General features: G+C 43.4%; 1 protein-coding gene and 1 long non-coding RNA gene across 2 annotated transcripts in view; both read right to left on the bottom strand.

Annotated features, from left to right (window-relative positions):
* Window positions 1-4827: 4827 nt before the first annotated feature.
* Window positions 4828-12560, bottom strand: LOC146007035 (uncharacterized). The gene is made up of 3 exons (XR_014444206.1): window positions 12487-12560; window positions 8193-8298; window positions 4828-5066 (listed from the first exon to the last, which is right to left on the bottom strand). It is a non-coding gene; the product is annotated as an uncharacterized LOC146007035 (long non-coding RNA).
* A 146-nt stretch (window positions 12561-12706) lies between these two features.
* The window catches only part of RBBP8NL (RBBP8 N-terminal like), a 63952-nt gene continuing 51717 nt past the window's right edge, over window positions 12707-24941 (bottom strand). Inside the window, exons 9-14 of the mRNA XM_083150078.1 lie at window positions 24355-24388; window positions 20077-20150; window positions 17640-17785; window positions 15543-16353; window positions 13839-13929; window positions 12707-12714 (exon numbers count right to left, since the gene is read on the bottom strand). Of these exons, the coding sequence (XP_083006204.1) occupies window positions 12707-12714; window positions 13839-13929; window positions 15543-16353; window positions 17640-17785; window positions 20077-20150; window positions 24355-24388 (1164 nt within the window). The remainder of the gene's footprint in view (window positions 12715-13838; window positions 13930-15542; window positions 16354-17639; window positions 17786-20076; window positions 20151-24354; window positions 24389-24941) is intronic.

Genomic DNA, 24941 nt, shown 5'->3' with positions numbered 1-24941 from the left:
GTGAGTACATGTGACACACCGCCATAAAGGGACCACACTGTATTGCAGGAGTGCCTATTACTGAAACAGCATCTTACGGACAACAGACAGGTGACCCATGATTTTAATTACCATCATACGGTCACAATTACTACATGGTGAAATATGACGGTATGATTGACGGTCCTCCTAAGGCAAACATTTTAATACAGAGGACATACTTTGTCCTCCAGCAAGACTGACCATAACATCACACAAAACTGTGTCAGATTGATCTACAGCTAATAACTTTGCAATAGCTACGCAACAGGCAGTAGGGACACTACTATTTTTTAATTAATAACTTAATAAAATGTATGTTTTAGCAAAAATTTAATACACAGGTTTCCCGGTAAGTGTGCTTCCACAAAGGGCAGTATTCAATGACAATACTCGGCATGTGCAGTGAATCCTGTTTAGGATTCGCTGCACAGTCGCCATGTTCAAGGGAGCTGGAGCCTTCGCTGCCAGCCTTCGCTGTCACCGTATTCAATTCCGCAGGGGCACGCTGCCCCTGACGGTGATTCTTAACCCCTGTAGCGGACACCGCAGGGAGACGGGGGACGGCGGCAGGCAGGGAGATGGAAGCCTCCCTGCCTGCACCGTACACTGTGGGGCAGGAGCAGGGCTCCCGGGGACATAAGCAGCAGGAGCTAGCAGGGGACGCGGGTAGGGAGCAGCTTGCACTGCTCCCGATCGTGCATATGTAATGATCAGGAGCAGTGATTATGTGAATATCTAATGAGCGTCTCTCGACTCCCGGCCCCCTGCTGGCTGTTATGTGTAAAAAAATAGAACATGGCGAATCAGCCTCATTGAATACTGCCCAAAGAGTAAACCTTTTTTTCTCCTTTTTACATACAGTCTTTCACTTATGTCAGGCATACCATCCATAGGCATAATGAGAATGAAATGAGACAAATATTGGCAAAAGGAACAAAGGTCATATATTTATATAAACTTTTTATTGACATTCTTATTAAACAATACAGTTATAATCACTGAAGAACTGAGCAACTTCCAGAAGTAATGCCCATGCATATTTCAGATGTCAGCAGGGCATGCTGGAAATATTACTTCCACAACTGGAATGCATAAACCCAGTGACCAGGATCCTCTATTTTATTATAACCAAAGTGTTACAACCATTAAAGAAATTAACATATTATATTGTATTATATTATATGAATCTATTATATGAAATAACATATTACAAAAAGACAATCATCTTTAATATTATTACATGATTAGATAATTAATGAATGTTCTCTAAACCCATCATAGTGGCAACTGGGAAAACAAACTGTTTGTATCAGCTGAAGATGTGTCTCTGTTGCTTGGATGAAATGAGGGGACATAGGGACAAGAATGTGCTGTTCTCCCACCAAAGCAATGCTTTTAATTATTAGATATCCATCTACATTCTTTTATGAAACAGTTCAAACGGTCAAGCAGACATTGATAACCAAAATATCAATTATTTTCCAGCTTGTTCACTGTGCTAAATATTTACTGGATGCCGAAACAGCAGATAAATATGTGAATAGTTTCTATTAATATACATAGCTGTGGAAAACCCATATAGGCACAGCTTTAGGCTTACCAGCCAATGTGGCAGATGTATGATGCCTGAGATAAACTGTAGCTAAAGTGGATATAAAGTGAAAGGTGATAATGCACCATCCAATCAACTCCTAACTGTCATATTTCAAACATAGCTGATTGGCTGGTGCATTATCTTCTTCCACTCTATCTCCACTTTATCTACAGTTTACCTCTTTGCCAGGCTAAATACATGTACCCCAATATTCCCTATTAAAAATGTAGGACAATAAGGCCGCACCAAATTTTGCTATAACAATGCCTAGATTGAACAGATCAGTTCCCAACAGACCCCATATTTTTTCTGTACTATCTATACATGTAGGGTTGGCATGTATAGATAGCTCAGAGCTGCAGGGTTTCAACAGGTGGCAGACTTCCCTTCTGTTTATGCCAGACCTCATAGAGAATGCATTATGCTGCTTAGTACTGTTAGAGTATATATATGTATTCATTCTTTATACTGATTAGACATTGTGGTGGCTGCAGTCCAAGGATTTACTGATGAGGAGGGTAGGAGGAACGTGGGAGAGAGTTCAGTGGCAAAAAAATGTAAAATCTCTCAATGTGTACAACTTCAGACACAACGGAGACTGTCATTTTTATGGCTAAACCGAAGAATGTAAAAATATATGTCCCAGCATGCTTGATTCAGGACACATCACTGTGTGGAGATAATGTGCAATAAAAAACACCGCCTTTAGAATCTAAATAACCTGCCGTGTATGGCAGTGGCGTGCGGTGGGGTGAGGCACAGCCTTTCCTGTCATACTAACATATATGCCGGAGTTTTATGTCAAAAATACAAAGAATATATTAAAAAAATCTTATTTTTATTATTCTAATAATTTTTGTAGTCAAAACTCTGGAGTAAAAAGTCTATGGCAGGTGAGGCAGTGCCTCACCTGGCTACCTTTTCTGCACATCTCTTATTAAAACTCAGCGAATCTCCAGCAGTATATACTTCTGCACTTGTGTATAATGCTGGCATGTACCCCATGGCTCATAAATCGGGTACAAATCTGGCTCTGGTACTTGCCAGGGACTCCTCAGCCATTTACCCCACCGCACGTCCCTGGTGTATGGTCTCTGGTATGTTGCTGATCAATGTATAAAACATCCTCTGCATTGTCTTGTACCCTGCCCCTTCTGAGAGTAATTGCAAAGTTGTATGGTGAAATACAGTATATTGTTCAGCTATAATGGGGTTTGTCTGTTTAGCCTGACACTAGGAGGTTCATTTACTAAGACAGGAGTTCTATTGAAGATATTGCTATGGGCAACCAATTAGAATCTATTTCTTATTTATTTGGCACCTTCTAGAAGAAAATAAATTGGATTTGATTGGTTGCCCTTCGCAACATCCCATCTTCAAAAGAATGCTCATCTTAGTAAATAAACCCTTAAGGGTCTGATCCAGGAGAGTGTGCATTCTAACCCAGTGGTAGGGAAGGTAAGAGAATCATAAGTGCTTTCACATATCTGTATCTGTTGCAGTGATGGGGAATACTAACTACACCTAGAGAAGAATTGTCAGGTCTGGATACATTACTAATTGGAAATGCTTTACAATATGGTCCTAACCTTGATCAACCCTGAACATACTGTATGTAAATGTTTTAAATACGATGCCAAGATACATCCAAACTATATTCAATGCAAACTATATGCACAGTTGTACTGGCCTTAAGGGGTACAGGAGAAAGCCCTAATGGGCCATACTGCCCCTACTCATCCTCTAGAGTTCAGGTTCCAGGCACCTGAATCATATTTTTTACAATGTTAGGAAAGGACTATGGTGTATTCTCTTATTCTCTACAGGGCATTGTTGGTATGAATCTAGTGTGAGATATGTATATATATGTGTATATATATATATATATATATATATATATATATATATATATATATATATATATATATATACATATACACTAATGGTTAGGCTGACCAATGTAGTGGCTGGCCTCAAACCATCTGTAGATTGGCCACACCCACAAACCCAGGCCTTACCTCTGCATTTTCCTGTGGGCTTTATGCCCCAGTTTGACCATATGCCATTCGCTGGACAGAGATCAAGACTGTTCTAAGAAAATTGGAAGACCCCCTTATATTTCTGGCACAGCATGGGTAGAGTATGTTCGGCACTTGTGTAGTTTCACGGCGCCAGCACGTGTTCGGTACTTGTGTAGTTTCACTCGCTTTGCACGCCCACGCTGCGGGCTCGGTGGCTCGCTATGCTCGCCACGCTATCTAAAATCAACTCCATGCTAACATTGATAGTGGAGGTATGAACTACCCATGTTGGCATGAAGTTAAGTTACTTTATTTTACATAGTTTGTGGCGAGCGTACAACCCGGAAGTAGCTGGCGCCGTGAAACTACACAAGTACTGTATGTTCTCTTTTTGTCCTTGTGAGGACTTCCATGGGTAGATTTTATTGTATAGATTATACTTTCTCTAGGCATATTTAAACAATATATTAACATTAACATTGCCTAACAATTTAACAAATAAATAACATATGGAAAGGTATTTAACCTGTATATCGTTTATTGTGCAAAAGATTTAATGCAATTAACATTACTACTGAGCTCTGTATAACAAGAAGTGTTTGGGGTTGTATAGTCTATGGCAGCATAAAAGATCATTCCAATGGGCCAAGTGCTGTTTTGCCACGCAATGCTCACTTTACTAGAATTTATATATACAAAATAATATAATATACTATAATCCTAATCTATCCTGCTTTCATTGTGTCACTCATTGCAGGCTCTTTATGGGCCTTATTCTGATCGGTGCGGCCCGATCAGGAATATGCGGCCGCGACCGTGCAGGCGAATCCCCGCCTTCCATACGGATCGCCACCTCCGTCCGTACGCGGATATGTGGCGATCCGCATGAAATTGGACGGGGATACGCCTCCTCCGTCTTGGGAGCAGCCCCTGCATTCGATGGTCGCCGAACATCGAATGCAGGGCCGCACGCTCCACCAGGTCCCGCCAAACAAGACCACACGGACACTTGTCCGTGTGAAATCATGTATGGGGGCGGGCAGCTGACATCCGGCGATGTCAGATGCCCGCCCCCTACACACGCGTCACGGCCTCATTACCATGCATACGCCCCGCGTTTGCATGGGAACGCCCATGAAACGCGGGGCGTATGCATAGGGTAATGAGGCTAAGTAGCCCCTCACGCCCCTCTACGCCCCCTGTGCGGCGTGTCAAGAATACGTGCGGCGAAATCGCCTGCACATGCGCAGAGTGACCTCTGCACATGCGCAGACGATCACCATCGGCGGGACGTACGCATGCGGAGAAATCCGCACCGATCAGAATATGGGCCTATGTGAGGTCTTTGTTTATAACATTGTCTTCTTGGGAGGTGTCGCTCTCTGCTGGTAATTCTAGGCTTTTCTTTTTCCTCAGCCATTTCTTAGAGGCTAAAAAACATAACATTTAAAAATGTCACTAAATGTATTAGAATTATACATTTCTTTCACACACACACACACACACACACACACACACACACTTATGTTAGTGATATATATATATATTCGGTACTTGTTTCCTAGCACGGCGCCCATCGCATCGCATACCATAAGCCATACAATGGTATGCAATGCGATGTTACGCGATGGCAGCCGATGTTATACAATTTTAAATTGTATACCATCCCATTGTATGCCATTGTATGCCATATACAATGGTATACGATTTAAAATTGTATAAGCACCCTAATGGGTGTTTTCAATGTTAAATGGGCCCCCTATAAGATTATTAATTGTATAAGCACCGTAATGGGTGCTTACAATGTTAAAAGCACCCCCACGCCACCCCCACTATAAACGCCAACCCGAAGCGTGGCGCACGCAGCGAGCCCGCGAGGGGCGGTGGTACGCGTCCTCTAACCTTTTCATACCCCCACTATCCACGTTGGCGTGGAGTTGATTTTAGATAGCCACGCTTCGGGCTCGGTGGCTCGCTGCGCTCGCCACACTATATGAAATCGACTCAATGCCGACGTGGGTAGTGGGGTTATGAAAAGGTCGGAGGACGCGCACCGCCGCCCCTCGCGAGTTTGCTGCGCACGCCACGCTTCGGGTTGCCGTTGATAGTGGGGGTGGCGTGGGGGTGCATTTAACATTGTAAGCACCCATTAGGGTGCTTATACAATTAAAAATCGTATAGGGGGGCCATTTAACATTGAAAAAACCCATTAGGGTGCTTATACAATTTAAAATCGCATCGCATGCTGGTATATGGTATGCGATGCAATACAATGCATAAGATGCCATACGACTGAATATCGTGGGTGCCGTGCTAGGAAACAAGTACCATATATTCTCTGATATGTATTCACATTTGCTGTCTGATGGTTCAATGGGCGTAATGGGCATTGAGTCCTGTTGGAGAAAGTGCGCTATATAAATTAAACTTACTTACGTACTAATTCATATATGCACACACATGCTTTAGCATGCACAATATATCTCATTTTCACAAGGGCCAGACCAGGGGAACTCCCAGTGAAGGAATGCTGTTTAGCAGTACTGAATTACCCTCCTAGTGTGCACAAAGTTAAAGGAATTAAAATTAATGAATTAATTGTTTTACTTTTAAGATTAATGTTATATTTTGTGTTCTATGTTGTATCTTAATGTATGGAATTTAAATGGTTTTTAATATTATTTCAAATTAATTAATTGATGAATTATGCTCAACTGTTAAAATATGTATTGTGGTCAGTGATGCATTTATTGTCTTATACTGAATTTTTTATCATCACAGTTTTTTTTATTGGCACTAGAATAAATGCTGTTGATTAGATTAGGGAAATGTATACAGGGACTTGCTCTATGTGTACGCGTACTAGAAAGTAAAGTAGGGACGTCATAAGCGTACGTTTTTCACGTCCTCAGAATCATTAATGCCGATTGGCTGATGATTATGTCTTAATTTTTTAATCAGTCACTAGCCACGCCGTCTGATAAAGTCGTATGACAAAACGTGTTATTTTCTTTGTAACGTTTGTGTTTACTTTGCCTGCCCGTCTTCTCAGTTGTCTGTTCCTGATGTGACTTCGATCATGCTGCGTTGCCTCTCTGGTACCGGCAGAGGGATTTTGAGATTCCAACTAACCCACAGTGTCATTTTATTTGGTACAAGCACTCTTATGTGCACATGTGTGATGTCCTTAAATAAAAATTGTAAATGCATTATGGAGCACATTTCCTGTTTTACAAGACAATCTTGTGCCAATGGATCCTGGGGACTACATATTGGAGGGAGCAGATGTCCGGTCTATCAGACTTTAGTGCTGTATTCACCTATATTCATCGTTAGGTGGTGGTATGCTGGACGGAGACCATTATTGCAGTATTTTAGTGCTACTTTCTGACAAAATAGTTTTTATTATATGTATATTATATTTATTATTAAGATTTTGTGCAAATGTTATTTTCACTTTCATGTTTTATGTTAATTTTTAAAAGCTAGTAGTTTAATATAATTTATTTAATTTAGTGTCATATGACGGGGTATGTGGATTTTCTATGGGCACTATATAGAGCTACCATTAGGCCTCAGATATGATGTGAAGGACAGAGAAGACTCTATGTCAATTTGGGCCCCATAGCAAAAGTTTGTAATGGCCCCATTCCTCACCTAATGCTGAAAAATGGATATAGCACACGATACTTTGACAGGCAAAGTGGGTCCCTCTCAGTTCTGGGCCCCATAGCAGCTGCACCCCCTAGTATGCTGTTAAGTTGAACAATGCCAGTACGGATGTTTAGTAACGAGAACCAGCATCTCCAACTTGAGTGCCTTCCATGATACTGTTTGTGCAGCGCTAAGGGCCAAAACATCATTGCAAGAGTAGTTTATTCAGATTTCTGCTCGCACCCCAGTAGGAGTGCAAGAAGAAATTATGTCAGTCACAGCAATGCACTAAATCTAATATCTCTGGGACCTTCTTCTTGGCGCTATTATCTACGTGCTGAATTGCATTGACCCCACATTGTATATTATAGACACCAGCTAGCTCATTTATATCATTCTGACTTGCAAAAGGATTCATGTTCTTTCAATAGTGCAAATCTGAGTATTCAATTAACTGCAGAGTTTGCCCTGTGACAAATTGCTGACAATTATTCAGCTGCAGTAATGTACTTTATTCTGTATGTGAAGTCATTGAGGTATTGGGTCTGTTTCCGAGATGGACGCAGTTCACATCACTGCTGTATCTTTAGATGTAGCAACTGTGTGAAAATATGCAAAATCCATAGGAGATTTCTGAATGAAAAAGACTCCAACATTGCATATCTGAGTGAGGTGTCCTAAAATGCAGCATTGGATTACCTGCAAGACCATCGGCCATCTAAGAAACCCTGATGTTACTAAGAGTGTATCTGATGATGTTGGACCTATTCGGCATGTGCTAAGAATGGGTCTTGCAAATGTGCAGGCACTCCAACCTCTGAATCAGGCCCTTTGTTGTGTGATATTAGATACTGTAACAGACTTCATGGGATAGACAGAGCAGACGTTTTTGTTATTGTTACCTTGAGATGTTCTCCTTTTCCATTGACCTTTGACTGGTTTTCTCTCATTTGTATAACTGGCTCGGGACATGTCTGCTTGAGTTTGCTCTGGTATTCCCATTTCTCCCTGTAAAAGACAGGAACATTTACAGTATGAGTACAAGTGTTCCGAATATTGTAAAATATACAATGGCGGTAAAAACGTTTTTGCCCCCTCCCTGATATCTTCTAAATTTGCAGACTTAATTGGTTTAAATCTTCAAACAAACTTAATACCAAGCTACCCAACACCAACTTGCCCTGTGTGAAATATTGATTGCCCCCTAAGTAACTCATTCAACCAGTGAACAAATCTGAACTTATAATTAGGTTCAATTAGACTAGATACAATGAAGCTTGATTACTACTCACCCTTTTGAATATAAATGTCACATAAACAGAACCTTTCCAGCAATGTGAAGTTGTCTAAAAGGCCTCACCAAGCAGCAAAGTATGCCATGATCAAAAGAGATTCCAGAAAAGAAAGTTATTGAAATAAATCCGTCTGAAAAGGGTTATAAAGCCATTTTTAAAGGTCCGGGGACTTCAGAAAATGTTAGTGAGAGCTATTAGCTCTAAATGGAGAAAGCTAAGAATAGTGGTGAATCTTACCAGGAGTGCCCAGCCTAACAAATGTCATCCAAGTACACATTAATAACTCATCCAGTAAATCAGAAAAGAACCCACAAAGAAAGAGATTGGGCAAAAATGGTATTCATTGGAGAATGACAAGGCCCAAACTACCGATAAGCAAGAGGAATATAAAGGCTCATCTCACAATTTCCAAGAAAATACATTGATAATCTCAAGCCTTGTGGGATCATTTTCTGTGGAATGATGAATCAAAAATGAAACTTGAAAGATATGGTTCCCATTAAATCTTCGGTAAAGCTAAAACAACATTCCACAATAGGAACATCATACCAACAGTAAAACATAGTGGCGGTACTGTGATGGGGATGCAGTTAAAATACTGGCGGTCGGGATCCCGGCGGTCGGGATCCCGGCGTTCAGAATCCCGACGCCGGAATCCCGACGCCGGAATCCCGACCGCCGAAATCCCGACACTTTCTCCCTCCGTGGGTGTCCACGACACCCCTGGAGGGAGAATAAATTAGCGTGCCGAGAGTAGTGAGGCACTGGGCCCGCTGCGTGGCGAGTGCAGCGAGCCCGCAAGGGTGGGCGATCCACGTCCCCCCCTTGTCGGGATTTCGGCGGTCGGGATTCCGGCATCGGGATTTTGAACGCCGGGATCCCATACTGAATCCCTGTGATGGTGTGGTGATGTTTTGCTGATTATGGACTTGCCATAATTGACTTAATCATGAGAGCTGAAGCTCTCTATCATCAGAAAATTCTGAGGTAAAATGTCAGTTACTCAGTCCACAATCTAAAGCTCAAGAACAATTGCCTATTCAGCAAGTCTGCCTCTGAATGGCTCACAAAAAACAAAATTAAGGTTTTCGAGTGGTCTAGTAAAAGTATTGTCTTGAATCCAAATGAGATGCATTTGCAGTACCGTAAACAAGCAGTTCATGCTTGAAAACCCTCCAACTTGGCTCTAAAAATTTATATTTAGATTTATATTCCTCCACAACGATGTACTGTACAAGACTGATCTTAATTTATCTATAGTATTTGGTTGCAATTGTTTTGATTTTGTGGCATAACTTATGAAACCTTTGAGTGCCAACACCTCTGGTAGAGATGTTCAAATTATCCGCTTAAAATGGTAGCGCCGCTCACGTTTGTTATATAGATTCAAACAAAAAATGTTGTGTAAAAAAAAAGATTATGATTGACATTTAATGAGATGCGAAAATGTGATTTGTGCGATTTATAGTAAAAAAAGTCTGAAATTTTCAGAATTTGCATATTTAATGAGATGCAAAAACCACGTTTCTGAAGGTGCGATTCACATTCTGAAGGTGTGATTTTTAGTAACGGCAGAACTAGCATCCAGATGTTTTTGCATTGAAAAGTATACAAATCGCATATTTAATGAGATTGCGAAAATGGGAAAATGTTACTAAAAATCACCACACATGCAGACCAGGTTATGACAAGCGAATTGGACTGGTCCTGGTTCCAAAAATACAGGGGACAAAAATATTTTGAAACCAGCACTGGGCTCCAACAGCCCGCGGTGTCATGCCACAGCCGGGGGACACTTTTTACATAAGGTCCCCCGGCCGTACCATGAGCACCGTGGCTGGTCAGCCTTGGACGGGGTCCCTGGCTTCACTGGCCCCAGGCTTCACCCGTCCAGAGACAGCTCACCCCGCACTGACAGCGGGGTGAGCCGGCTTCCTCCCGCACTGATCACAGCTTCTATAGCACTGTCCCAGCGCTACAGAGGTTGCTAGCGTGGTTGGTTGATGCTTCTCCATTTGCTGAGCTATGTGTCTCCATGGAGTCACATTGAGCCAAAGACGCTAGCAGCCTCTGTAGTGCTGGGATAGCACTATAGAAGCTGTGATTAGCGCCGGAGGTACCCGGCTCACCCCGCTGTCAGGGCGGGGTGAGCTGGCTCTGGAGGAGGGTCAGCGCTGGACCCTGGGTCGGTTAGTATATTGGTGTAAAAGTGAGGTGTGTGCTTGTGTGTGTAATAAAGTTCTACTTTTCTGAGTGTGTGTGTTTTATTTTAACATTCTTTTTGGGATTTTTGGGTGGTTTACTCTTTTATTATTTTTTTAGTGTTAGTGGGTTACATTAGAGTGCCTGACAGATGACCAATTTTTTTTCCCTCCAAAATATTATCACTTTGTTTTTGTGCTCCACTATCTCCTGTTAATCTATATGCCCGGATGGCGCCTTTGGGCAAATATGCTTCACTTACTGTAGCAAAGGGAGCCTGTACTTTCTTATCTCTCACAGTACGTATATCAATATATGTATGATCTAAATACTGTTTCATTTCATATGTCATTTTGTCTACTATGTCTCTGTCAGGACTTCCATGTTTTTTTATGAAAAATGCAATAAAAAGCACTCAATTAAAAAAAAAAAAAAAAAAACATTCTTTTTACAGCCCTGCATGCTGGGACTTGTGGTTTGCCAAGTCCCAGCATGCGGGGGAGGCCTGATTGCACTTGTAGTTCACCTGTATAAAGCAATGTTATGAATGAGTGTTTTAACCCTATCAGGCTGGCGTCCAAAGCCCACAGATGCCGGTGAGAGCCCAGGGCTGCAGCCCTGGAAGGGTGAAGCCTGGTGGGACTCCTTTATTGGGGGAGGTGTCCCCAATCCCCCAGGGACCCTGTCCAAGGCTGACCAGCCACGGTGCTCATGGTACGGCCGGGGGACCTTATGTAAAAAGTGTCCCCCTGCTGTGGCATGACACTGCGGCTGTTGGAGCCCGGTGCTAGTTTCAGGATACGGAGGACCCCCAGATTTTTTGTCCCCTGTATTTTTGGAAACAGGTCCAGCTCAATGAGCCCAGGGCTGGTTATGCTCAGGAGGGGGGACCTCATGCCATTTGTTTTCTTTTTTTTTAACACAAATTCAAACATTTCCTCAAATTCACACATTTTCATGACTAAAAATCGCACATTTTCATGACTAAAAATCGCCCATTATCGCACTTTTTTGCCCGGAACACGTATCTCATTAAATATGCGAATTTGCTGCAAAAATCGCGATTTCAAAAAGTTCGATAATGGGTGATTTTGAAATGTTACTAAAACTCGCATCCTATTAAATGTTACCCTATATTTCCTATATAAAGTAAACATTACAGATCGCTATGAAGAATACAAATGTTTGCTTGCCAATTTTCACACCTATTTGACAAATTCACTTTGCATTCAAAGTGTTAAGTTTAGGAAAGGGCAATTCACATGGGTAATAAAGGTGTTGGATCATGGGGACTCACTGTTCATGTCATATGACTGATATGAAACCTTTACAGTGAATCATTTTTGGGGATATTATAATTGTTATCTAGAAGTTACATTCTGCAAAAAGCTAGTGCATGATATACAGCCAATCTTTGATGTAGTATGGTAAGGGGCCTCATTCATAGTATTATATTTCCATATACATATTTGTACCTGAGGACAGGCATGGAACCTTATATGCATAAGAGGTTATAGCTGTATTGTTGCATGTGTGTGTGCAACCAGCTGCACAAATGGAGCCTCAAGAGATATGGCAAATTCAACCTGACCACTTAATTTTTGTACACATAGCCAAGTTCAGTATATATCAAGGTTTATGTGATTACTCTAAAATGCTGGTTCTCAATGTGTGTGGCCTTCACAAGAGGATTACAAACCTCACTCCCCGATGTGTCCAATTCTTCATCCGTGTTTTGGTGCGGAGAAACTCTCAATTGTTCCTCTTCTTCATCTAGTGTAGTAGGATTGAAATGTAATATTAAACATTTGGTGTCATACAAAACATTTCACTCCCCATTTCTTGATTCACAAGCAAGTCCCCCCCCCCCCCTTCATGAGATTTGTATTGTCAAACAATGAATTGTTTAAAGTACATCTTCAGAAATCTATAATAAATATTAGGTGCATTGGTAGATGCTGAGGCCAATTGGAACATTGGTGCAAAGTTAACCCCCCCTCCCACAGGTTCCCCACCCCTGCATTATGGCCATAGATGGTCATTGATGATATTGTGACCATTGCTCTGCACCTGGAGACTGTAGTAATTTCAGCTGACTGTGTTATATAGTGCGCTCATGTTATCTCAATGCACATTCATAGTGTCAATAGTCACAATGTTAACACTGTGGGGTTTATTTACTAAGATGAGAGTTCTATTGAAGATGGGATGTTGTTATAGGCAACCAATCAAAATCTATCTTTTATCTTCTAGAAGGTGCTAAATAAATAAGACCTTTTGGTACTTGTTTCCTAGCACGGCACCCACAATATTCAGTCATATGGCATCTTATGCATTCTATCGTATCGCATGCCATATACCCGCATGCGATGCGATTTTAAATTGTATAAGCACCCTAATGTTTTTTTTCAATGTTAAATGGCCCCCCTATATGATTTTTAATTGTATAAACACCCTAATGGGTGCTTACAATGTTAAATGCACCCCCATGCCACCCCCACTATCAACACCAACTCGAAGCGTGGCGAGCACAGCGAGCCCGCGTGGGGCGGCAGTATGCGTCCTCCGACCTTTTCATACCCCCACTATCTATGTCAGTGTGGAGTTGATTTTATATAGTGTGGCGAGCGCAGCGAGGTATCCGTGTCCCCTCGCGGGATTCACAGCTATCCGTGACCCCACGCGGGGCTCGCTGCGCTCGCCACGCTTCGGGCTCGGTGGCTCGCTGTGCTCGCCACACTTTCTATTCTCAACTCCACGCCGACGTGGATAGTGGGGGTATGAAAAGGTCGTAGGACGCGTACCGCCGCCCCTCGCGGGCTCGCTGTGCTCGCCACGCTTTGGGTTGGTGTTCATAGTGGGGGTGGTACAGTAACAAATGGCCTTTGGGGTGCATTTAACATGATTTTAACACGTCAATGATTTCTGTGAAAAATGGCATCGCATGCGATGGTATGCGATGCGATGCGATTTTTTCCTATATGATGCACATCGTGGGAGCCGTGATACTACACAAGTACCAAAATTTCTTTACCCAAAACCTTTTCTCACCTGTTTCCAATTCCAAACGTCTCTTGTGTCCTTTTGTTGATATATTAGTGGTATTTAAATCTCTTTCCATGTCTGAGACGGAATTGAAATCCTGAAAAAGCATTACAAAGGCTTTCATGTTATGTATGTACATTGACCATTGCATGTATAACTTTAGAAGGATAAGCAGTATGTACAGATATGATATGAAGGCACTTGTCCCACTTCTTCACTCACTGATGACACTTACTGATAGTGGTGTGGGAATTCATTCGGCACAGGGTGGGGTGGGTTGGTATTAGATAATGTTTGACTGTGAGCCTGGCTGTGGTTGGTTGGGAGTTTGAGTAATTGTGGACTAGGTAGGGGTATTGGGTGATGTGTTTTAGGCCCTCGGGCTACACCGGCCAGGGAATGAGAGGTGGTGATTACTGTGTGCTATCTGCAGAGAACTGCGGGCCTAGGATTGATCTGATCACTGTGTGTGTGTGTACATTGCTTGTTCAATTGTCAGTTGTTGATGCCAAATGAAGAACATGATCAACCACCACCTGACTGATTCCATTTACACCTTTTTATTAGTGAGAGCGCTGTGCCTTAAATACTAAAATAAACATTTCACAACACATTAGAGACTTTGAAATAATGAAGTAAAGAGAGATAAAGTAGCAGACAATTATCTCTCTCCAAGGCTCTCTTCCTCTCTCATAGGCCCTTATTCTGATCGGTGCGGCCATAGCCGCATATGCGGCTCCGACCGCACAGACGAATCCCCGCCTTGCATACGGATCGCCACCTCCGTCCGTACGCGGATATGTGGCGATCCGTATGAAAGTGGACGGGGATACGCCTCCTCCACCTTGGGAGCAGCCCCTGCATTCGATGGTCGCAGACCATCGAATGCAGGGCCGCACGCTCCACCAGGTCCCGCAACACAAGACCACACGGACACTTGTCCGTGTGAAATCTTGTATTGGGGCGGGCAGCTGACATCCGGCGATGTCAGCTGCCCGCCCCCTACACGCGCGTCACGGCCTCATTACCATGCATACGCCCCGCGTTTGCATGGGAACGCCCATGAAACGCGGGGCGTATGCATAGGGAAATGAGGCTAAGTAGCCCCTCACGCCCCTATCCGCCCCCTTTGCGGCGGTCAAAAAAAGTGTGCGGCGATTTCGCCTGCACATGCGCAGAGTGCCCTCTGCACATGCGCAGAGCGAAAACATCGGCGGAACGGCCGCATGCGGCCGTTACCGATCCGATCAGAATAAGGGCCATTATTATCTCACAACCTATTTCACACACAACCAATACAGTGGTCTAGTAACCAATTCCCAATATAACCTGACTGGATTAATGTGCTCAATGATCTGTTATTTGTCATTACTCTGAGTTCTTTCTATCCATACCCCATATACATATTTTATTATTAATTATTAAGTAAAAAATACGTTTAGAAGCAGCTTTTCAAAAGACTCCATTGTTCATATGGATTGAGCTGAAATTTGAAGTTTCCATTAAATATGCACATGGTTTGTGTAAGCAAGCCTCCACCTAAAATAAAATATATATTCTGGCAGCTGCATTTCACTAACCATATTTTATATTGGATTAGATTGGAAGCTTGTTATGAAGTTTAATGCAGATACAGCAGCTAGGCCCAGCACACTCCTATCTATGGCTAATGCTAAGCCACATCCATTCCCACCAGAAATATGGACTTACAATCAATTCATCTTGTACTTCTTCCTCTGTATTCCTCTCTTGTTCACTTTTAGACACCAACATCATGTTTTCCACCACGCTTTCATGTACCTGGTCAGAGCTTGACGCCCTGATGGGAGGGGATGGATTATTTCTGGATGTTGGGCGTGCATTGTGATCTTCACAAATATGCTTCTGTTCTCTCTTAAAATTGTTCCAGTTGCTGTGCTGCCCTTTCCTACCGTCAGACAAGTCAAGTGGCTTATCTGGAGTGGCCGAATCCTCATGTTCTCTCCTTTCTAGTTCTGCACACTTTACCTCTTTCTCTTCCCAGTCTTTCTCTTCTTCCTGATTGCTTAGACGCCTGCTGTTCTTCCAACCTGCATGCAAAGCCTGTATGAGAGACAGTTCCCTTTCTTCATGACTTTCCCGCATGAGACATTTTGAGACACCAGCTGGTGAATTTGGTGCTCTAGTTACTTGATTCCGCTTGGTTAAAATGTAATGGAGCTTTTCTCTCTGCTTGTTCTGATTTATTCTATTTTTTAAACCTTGATCCCTCACATATAATACAGCATTGTGAAGCTCTGCCATCACTGCCTTTTCCTCCCATTCATCTTCAGAACGTTTCTTTTCTAACACAGCCTCACGATTTTTAGCTAATAAATAATGTGTAGATCCATCGCTTGGTGCTCCTGGTCCTCGTTGTGCAAGGCGCTTTTGGGCAAGGTGTTGTCTCAGAAGGTTAAGTTGTTCCTCTGGGATAAAATGCTTCAAAGAGTCAAGTGGAGAAGGGTCCTCACAGGATTCCACATATCTCTCTTTCGAATGTCTGTGAAAAAAACAATCAATATTGAATGTTTGACTCTCCCTTAATAGCCAAGTATAGAAATAACCATTCTGTTACTTAAGGCCATATCTAAATGGTGATGAATAAAAAGATATATAATGCAAACATGGGTACTTGTTTCCTAGAACGGCCACAATCGTGAGTGATCGTGGCTCTTAATTAAGGGACACGATCCTCACGATGTGGCCGATTTTTTACAATTTTTTCACTTTGATTGACAGAAATCGGGTCAATCGGTCGGTCGCGACCAATTAAAATCGGCCGCGATGCGACCGACCGATTGACCCGATTTTTCCATAGACTTCAATGTTAAAAAATCTTTTAACATTGAAATCGGTCGGTCTTGTGCCATTATAATGGCACAAGATGAGATGGACTTGATTAAGTCCATCTCACATAGGGAAAAATGATAAAAAAGGTGAAATGGGCCAATATGACCCATTTCACATTTTTTATGTGCCCGCCATGACCCCACGATAGACGTGAACCCGAAGCGTGGCGAGCGCAGCGAGCCCGCGAGGGGCGGCGGTGCGCGTCCTCCGACCTTTTCATTCCCCTACTATCCACTAGGGCGTGGAGTGAGAATATAATAGTGTGGCGAGCGCAGCGAGCCACCGAGCCCGAAGCGTGGCGAGCGCAGCGAGCCCCGCGAGGGGACGCGTATACCTGTGAAGTTAGACGCGTCCCCTCGCGGGGCTCGCTGCGCTCGCCACGCTTCGGGCTCGGTGGCTCGCTGCGCTCGCCACACTATTATATTCTCACTCCACGCCCTAGTGGATAGTAGGGGAATGAAAAGGTCGGAGGACGCGCACCGCCGCCCCTCGCGGGCTCGCTGCGCTCGCCACGCTTCGGGTTCACGTCTATCGTGGGGTCTAGCACACTTATTAACATTTGGGGGGGCAATTTAAACAAATCTGGTGAAAAAAAAAAAAAAATCGGGTGAAAAATCGGTCGATCGGATCGGTCGCATCGTATGCGACCAAATCGCATGCGATGCGATCGATCCGTTTTTTTATCTTACGACCACAACGATCTAAATCGTTGTGGCCGTTCTAGGAAACAAGTACCCAAACATGTAATAAAGGTTACTGTTGCTGTAATTGATTTACAATGTCTTATATTTAACCTCTTAGATCCACCCTACAACTAACATGGCACCATATGTGCCAATATGAAGTTGTCCCATGATGCAGCTAAATACTGTAGCTGTTTTTTATAGTAATTCTTAACAGCACATTCACATTAAAAAATCATGTTATTTTACTTACGGGTCATTGTTTAAGTTGCGCTTGTGAAGGGATGATGTTGCCATATGTCCACTTTTGGCTCCTGGTCTCATAACAGCGATAGTGCCATGAAGTTGGTTGGAGATTCTTTGCTGACTATGTGTATTTAGTAGCACTTTCTGCATGTTCTGGAACATACAGTAACAAAGGAAAACAGGTCACTTTAACCAAAAAACACTTTTGTAAGCTTATATGATGGACAAATGACCATAGATGCATGCCATGGGAAGCTATCTGCTCTCTGATTGATGAATCATTGGGGCAGATGTATTAAGCCTTAACAAGAGATAAATGCAAGGGTGATAATGAGAGATAAATGGCCAGCCAATCAGCTCCTTACTGACTTTTTTCAAACACAGCCTGTAACATGGCAGTTAGCAGGTGATTGGCTGGATGTTTATCTCTCCTTATTACCCTTGCATTTATCTCTTGTTAAGGCTTAATACATCCGCCCCATTATTATTATGTTTTTTTTCCCTAAGGTGTCACAAAAATCTGCATTGCTAGTCAGGGAAGCAGTATGGAACACATAACAGAGATACCAAAATGTGAAGAAATGAACAAACAGAAAGCATAATGTCATGTATACTGTAAGACAGATTGGCAGGATGTATAAATGGTTTCATAAAGGACATACAAGAGTAAAGAAACAGGGATACAAAGGACAGGGAAAAAGCTGGCAAGAATGAAAGGAAGGACCTGATTGTGAGAACTTACAATCTAATGGAGAGGGTTTGGGGGAGGCAACAAGGAGTTTTCATTGAGAGTTGGGTGTGAAACTGCAGAATTATGCTCATGCCAAAACCATTGTTGTGATGCCCACTGACTTGTTTGTCGCTTGTGTACAAAGACATCTCTAGCTCATCGGGTGCACTACTGAACGTCTGGGCAACCATAGGCTGATCAAAATGTCCATCACAAGTAAGCCACTGGAGCCTTTGCAATTGCATATGAATTCGCAGCCATAGGATCAGACACATCAACATTTTTAAGCTGCAACCATTAGTTCCCACAAAAGGCCACTGCCTGATACTCACTTTGCAATGGTATAATCATTGGCATTGCTTCCACCACTAAATTAGTAGATGTGGTTGTGGAGAGGCTGAGACAGTGGGAGTGGAATGAAGATGATTGATAGTCAGTTATTGGTGAACATGTGAGATTGCAGTGTATGAAGAATTGGAGTCTGGTTGAGAGTATGATTGCATGTGGAAGTGTATTCCATTGGGATGGGGTGGGGAGTTAAATTGCAAGTCATTGTCAGAAAGCAAAGGGTGGGACGCAGTGTTTGATTTATTAGGGGCAAGATGTAATGGAGTCTGAGACAATCGGGATACCAGAAAATCTTTTAATATAAAAGGTATCATTTTGTTTTGTAAATGATTGCCCCTTTCTTTAAAAAAAAAAACCTGTGATTGTCCAGCATCCGGCACATCCTGTGTTATCGGACTCCATGACATCGATCCCAAGGTTAGAGATGTAAAGGCGGGTTACTGAGGAATTTCTACAGGGAAAGAGCATGTATTGGCAGCTGTTGCTACAGCATTCAAATTCACTTGAAGAAATTTAAAGAGGTGATCAAGAGGTAAGCCATATATGAGGAAGTTGCGGTATTTGTAGAAGCACTGGATGTGGGGAGGGAAGAGACAATGATGAATCTCAGCCAGAGAACATTAAAAACAGTGTTGTCCTTGACGAGGTGGGAAGCTTGTAACACTCATGAGGTACTATAAGGAAGATGATGAGCTTATGTTGAACCATGTTGGGCTTAAGATACTATTGGGACAGTCATGAGCAGAGACACCTGGACAGAGAGAGGGGAGAAGGTTAGTTAACAGTGGTTCATAGCAGTTAGTTCACCAGTGAAGATGTGTACAGAGAGAAGCAGACAGCCAAGGGGGAGATGAGTTGAGGAGTAGTTAGAGACAGAAATAGAGACAGAGTCAAATCAGCCAACCCCAATACATACAACAATGGGCACTTAAAGAATATTGGGCCTTATTCAGATCTGAGCTCAGTACAAATTTGTTTGTAAAATGGGCAAAACCATGTGCACTGCAGGTGGAGCAGATGTAACCTGTGCAAAGAGAGTTAAATTTGGGTGGGGTGTGCGCAAACTGAAATCTAAATTGCAGTGTAAAAAGAATGCAGCCAGTGTTTACCCTGCATAGAATCAAAATAACTCACACAAATCTAACTCTCTATACATGTTACATCTGCCCCACCTGCAGTGCACATGGTTTTGCCCATATTCCGAACAAATTTGTACTGAGCTCAGATCTGAATAAGACCCATAGACTGACCCACATCCTTATGACATTGTTGTATAATAAGGAGGAATGCCTCTCCCATTCATTAGGGCTCACCAACTTGATGGCGTAAAAAAAAAATGTATACAGTCGTTGCACACATAACATACCAAGTCAGCCTGTTGAACTTCACTGCCGATTGTCTTCACTCCTGGAGAAAGTCTTAACACAGCTGCATATGTTTCTGTTGTGGAACAATATGCATATCTGTCATTCTGTGTAAATCACCCACTCACTTATGTTTTGGCACATTTTTTTTTACCACTTCTACTTTTTTTATGACCTTCTCTTGTCTTCAAATATATATAAATCCAGGTACAGACCAATATCAATGAAGTATGAATAGAGGCACTCCCCAAGTTTAGAAGAAAATGGTATTTAATACATCACCAAATATAGTCGACGTTTCAGACTTAAGGCAGTCTTTTTAAGACAATACAAGAGATCTACGTGACACACCAAACTTTATTTCTAAGATTAAGGAGATTGATCTACCTTCGTAAAAAGTTTGGTTAGTGACAATGGATATACAGTCTCTTTATACCGGTATACCACATCAGGCGGGTTTGGAAGCGACCTGACAACAATTCATATCCAATCACTAGACCGAACCCCCTATTGAATTTTTTATGACACTCATTGAGCTGACACCTCATTTTTTCATGTATGGGCCAGACTATTGTGCCCAAGTAAATGGCACAGCGATGGGGTACAATTTGGCCCCATCCTATTCCAATTTGTATAGGAATTGGTATGAGCAGGGCCGGCGCAACCCACTCAGCGAGGGATGCAAAGCAGGTAGGCGCCGACCAGTAGAGGCGCTTTTCCTGCTCTGCACCCTGCTGCTCCTGCCGGCTGCCACTGCCTGTCACACGCCATGACAGAGACAGAGGCGCCGGTAACATGATGCTCTCAGCCACGCCGATGATGTCCTGCACGAGGGTCAGGGGAGGCAGAGCAGAGGAATGTGATCTGCAGAGGAAGGCTCTGCAGTATTTCTAGGAGCCACTAGATGCCCCCATGTGATCCCACTGTGTGGAACTGGGGCCTTATCAGTGGTGAGAGAGAGAGGCTGTCCGGGATCCTACAGAAGAGGAGCTACCTCCCTGACTGACTGAGTTTGTTTTTATGTCTGTCTGTCTGTCTATAGCTATCAATCTCTCTACCCCTCTCTCTTTCTCTCTGTCTATACCTGTCTCTGTGTGACTCTCTCTCTCTCTGTCTATACCTGTCTCTGTTTGTGACTCTCTCTCTCTCTGTCTATACCTGTCTCTGTGTGACTCTCTCTCTCTTTCTGTCTATACCTGTCTCTGTGTGACTCTCTCTCTCTCTGTCTATACCTGTCTCTGTGTGACTCTCTCTCTCCCTCTCTCTGTCTGTCTCTCTCTCTCTGTCTATACCTGTCTCTCTCTCTGTCTATACCTGTCTCTGTGTGACTCTCTCTCTCTGTCTATACCTGTCTCTCTCTCTCTCTCTGTCTATACCTGTCTCTGTGTGACTCTCTCTCTCTCTTTCTGTCTATACCTGTCTCTGTGTGACTCTCTCTCTCTCTCTGTCTATACCTGTCTCTGTGTGACTCTCTCTCTCCCTCTCTGTCTGTCTCTCTCTCTCTGTCTATACCTGTCTCTCTCTCTCTGTCTATACCTGTCTCTGTGTGACTCTCTCTCTCTGTCTATACCTGTCTCTCTCTCTGTCTATACCTGTCTCTGTGTGACTCTCTCTCTCTGTCTATACCTGTCTCTGTGTGACTCTCTCTCTCCCTCTCTCTGTCTCTCTGTGTCTATACCTGTCTCTCTCACTGTCTATACCTGTCTCTGTGTGACTCTCTCTCTCTGTCTATACCTGTCTCTGTATGACTCTCTCTCTCCCTCTCTCTGTCTTTCTCTCTCTCTCTGTCTATACCTGTCTCTGTGTGACTCTCTCTCTTTCTGTCTATACCTGTCTCTGTGTGACTCTCTCTCTCTGTATATACCTGTCTGTGTGACTCTCTCTCTCCCTCTCTCTGTCTCTCTCTCTGTCTATACCTGTCTCTGTGTGACTCTCTCTCTCTCCCCCTCTCTATTTCTCTCTGTCTATATCTATCTCTGCCTTCCTGTCTCACTCTCTCTCTCTGTCTATACCTGTCTCTGATTGACTCTCTCGCTCCCTCTCTTTTGGGGTAGATTTATTATCATGTCCCTAATGTTCGTTATGCTGCTAGCCTCGCTTTCAGCATAGCGGTTTCCCTGACACGCGATGTGTCACCGGCACTGGGACAGCTTATGCTTCAAAAAAAGGTTTTGTTAGCATACCTCTTCCCTGTTTGCTGTCAGAGTAGCGTAGCGCTGTGAAGTAGCACTAGCGGGTGTCGGGGGTCAGGACAGCGGCAGAATTTGCATATTTTTTTTATGGGCTATGGAAGGGAAGGCGCAAAATTTTAGGTTGCAGGGAGGCGCCAGACACCCTAGCACCGGCGCTGGGTATGAGCAAACATATATTTTGCCGAAATACAGTACCTAGCTTATTAGTTTACTGGAGAGTGATCTTTTGGCCCGTATGGGGATGGTGAAAGGATGAACCACTGATGAGTCCATGGCACGTAATGCAACTTGTGCAACGGAAGCAACCTTTTCTGGTCAGCAGCCATCTCTTATCAGTCGACGGGCTTGGAGTGACATCAGGCCGCAATAATAGATCTTTCAAATTTTGCCCACGACGTGCCGCAATCAAAGGGGGTGCTTCAGTAATTCCTTTGAACACCTGATCAGTGCCCAAAATACGCCAGTTGTTTTTAATGGATCTCTCCATGGTTTTCAGCCTGGTGTCGCATTTCATCACCACTGTCATGCGTTTGGAGTTGCACTTTTTTATCAGGTTGGGTGAAGTGTGAATCTCTCTTGCCCTTCTGAGGCTACTCTGTATATCTCTTTCAAGATATCCTCGTACCCGAAATCTCTCACAACATTCCTTTATTTGTTGTTCAGCTGCCTCTGGTTCGGAGTTGTTTCTATACACCCGCAGCAGTTGCGATATGGGCAGTTTTGATTTTAACCTATCAGGGTGATGGCTTGATGACCACAGAAGTGTGTTCCGATCTGTCGGTTTACGGAAAAGTGTGTACTCCAGATGAGTACCTCTCCTCAGTACAGTCACATCCAGGAAGAGATTCACACTTCACCCAACCTGAAGAAAAAGTGCAACTCCAAACGCATGACAGTGGTGATGAAATGCGACACCAGGCTGAAAACCATGGAGAGATCCATTAAAAACAACAGGCGAATTACTGAAGCACCCCCTTTGATTGCGGCACGTCGCGGGCAAAATTTGAAAGATCTATTATTGCGGCCTGATGTCACTCCAAGCCAGTCGACTGATAAGAGATGGCTGCTGACCAGAAAAGGTTGCTTCCGTTGCACAAGTTGCATTACGTGCCATGGACTCATCAGTGGTTCATCCTTTCACCATCCCCATACGGGCCAAAAGATCGCTCTCCAGCATCATTTGACATGCACTATGGATCATGTGGTCTATTTTCTACGCTGCCCCTGCGGCCTCCTCTACGTGGGGAAAACGATACGAACATTTCGCGAGCGCATGAACCAGCACCGGTCATCAATTCGTTTGGCGTATGCCCACCAGTTCACTGATAAACCGGTGGCGGCGCACTTCTTGAAGTATAAACATCAGATTTCTTCATTAAGTTATATGATCATTGATTGGGTCCCCCCGTTGTTAAGAGGTGGAGATCGGGGGTTGATCCTACTCAGGAAGGAGGTGAAATGGATCCATAGGCTCGACACGGTGGCCCCTAGGGGCCTTAACGAGAATAATTCTTTGTCTGTTTTCTTGTGAAGTGGTTCTAGTAATTTCTGGATGGTCTGAGCAACCTTAGTGACAGTGTCCTTTGTACTTTTGTCTTTTTCATGTACAATGTATATATTTTTTTGTGTACTAGATATTTTTTTTGTTATATTTTGTATTACTATTTTTGTACTTTACATTTTACCACTAGGTGGCAGTATATTGTGTGTGCTTTGTATGGTCCCCTCAGGCAGTAACAGTACGCAGTTGGCACCCTCGTTGTAATACTATTGCTGACTACTTGTGTAGGGCTGCGCTAGTTAGATTAGGCAGTTCATCTTTTTTTTCTGATTAATATGGTATACATGGATCTTATAATGCCCCGTTGGGAGCGCAATGGAACGCAAGCTTCCTAGCTGTGCGTTCCATGCGCAGGAAGTGACGCTACGCTACTGTACATGGACGTGGATGGAGCGCACGCTTCCTAGCTGTGCGCTCCACGCACGGGAAGTGATGCGTTACTGACGCACTTCCGGGTACGGCGCTATGCGCTGGTGTTGTGGATGATGTGTGGAAACTTGCCCAGGTGTGCGGCGCTTCCTATTTACCTGCGTGGCAGGCGAGAAGTTTGGCGCCTGTTACCTGTAAGGTATGGAGAAATGTTAAGGCAATAGCTTTGTGTTAAGCATATGTTCCAGGGCTGATCCTGGTTTTTGTACATGCTGTGGGGGAGTGTGCTGCTGCCTGTGGGGTGGATATAAGGCACACATGATGTCCTGTGGGTTATGCACTTTAGGAGGAGATAGTGGGGGCCTTGACAAAGGTCTGATTGGCAGACCGAAACGTTGGCCCTAGGCCCACTGTCTTTATCTGATGTGGTGATATGGAATAAAATTTCTTTGGAAGAAAGACCGGTAAGTGTCCTCATCTCTGTGGCTGTATTTATAGAACTGGACTTGTCTGGGACCCCTGAGCTGACACCGGCAGTTGCCACTATTTGGAGGAGAGTGTGGTCCTTACCCTTGGATATATGGAAAGTGGAACTCTTTCTGGATCTGAACCCCCGTTTACTGATTGGCTGATTTCTAATCGCAAGTTTACTATTTATACTTTATAGATATTGATTGCCTTACTGCGGTTGTTCTCCTGCTTAGTGTTTTAACCATTTATGATTTAGTTTTTGTATTGTATTAGT

Source organism: Crinia signifera, chromosome 6 (assembly GCF_055691185.1).
Source record: "Crinia signifera chromosome 6, ASM5569118v1, whole genome shotgun sequence".
Classification (NCBI taxonomy): Eukaryota; Metazoa; Chordata; class Amphibia; order Anura; family Myobatrachidae; genus Crinia; species Crinia signifera.
The sequence above is the reverse complement of the archived record's forward strand: the minus strand, read 5'-3'. Positions and strand labels throughout refer to the sequence as shown.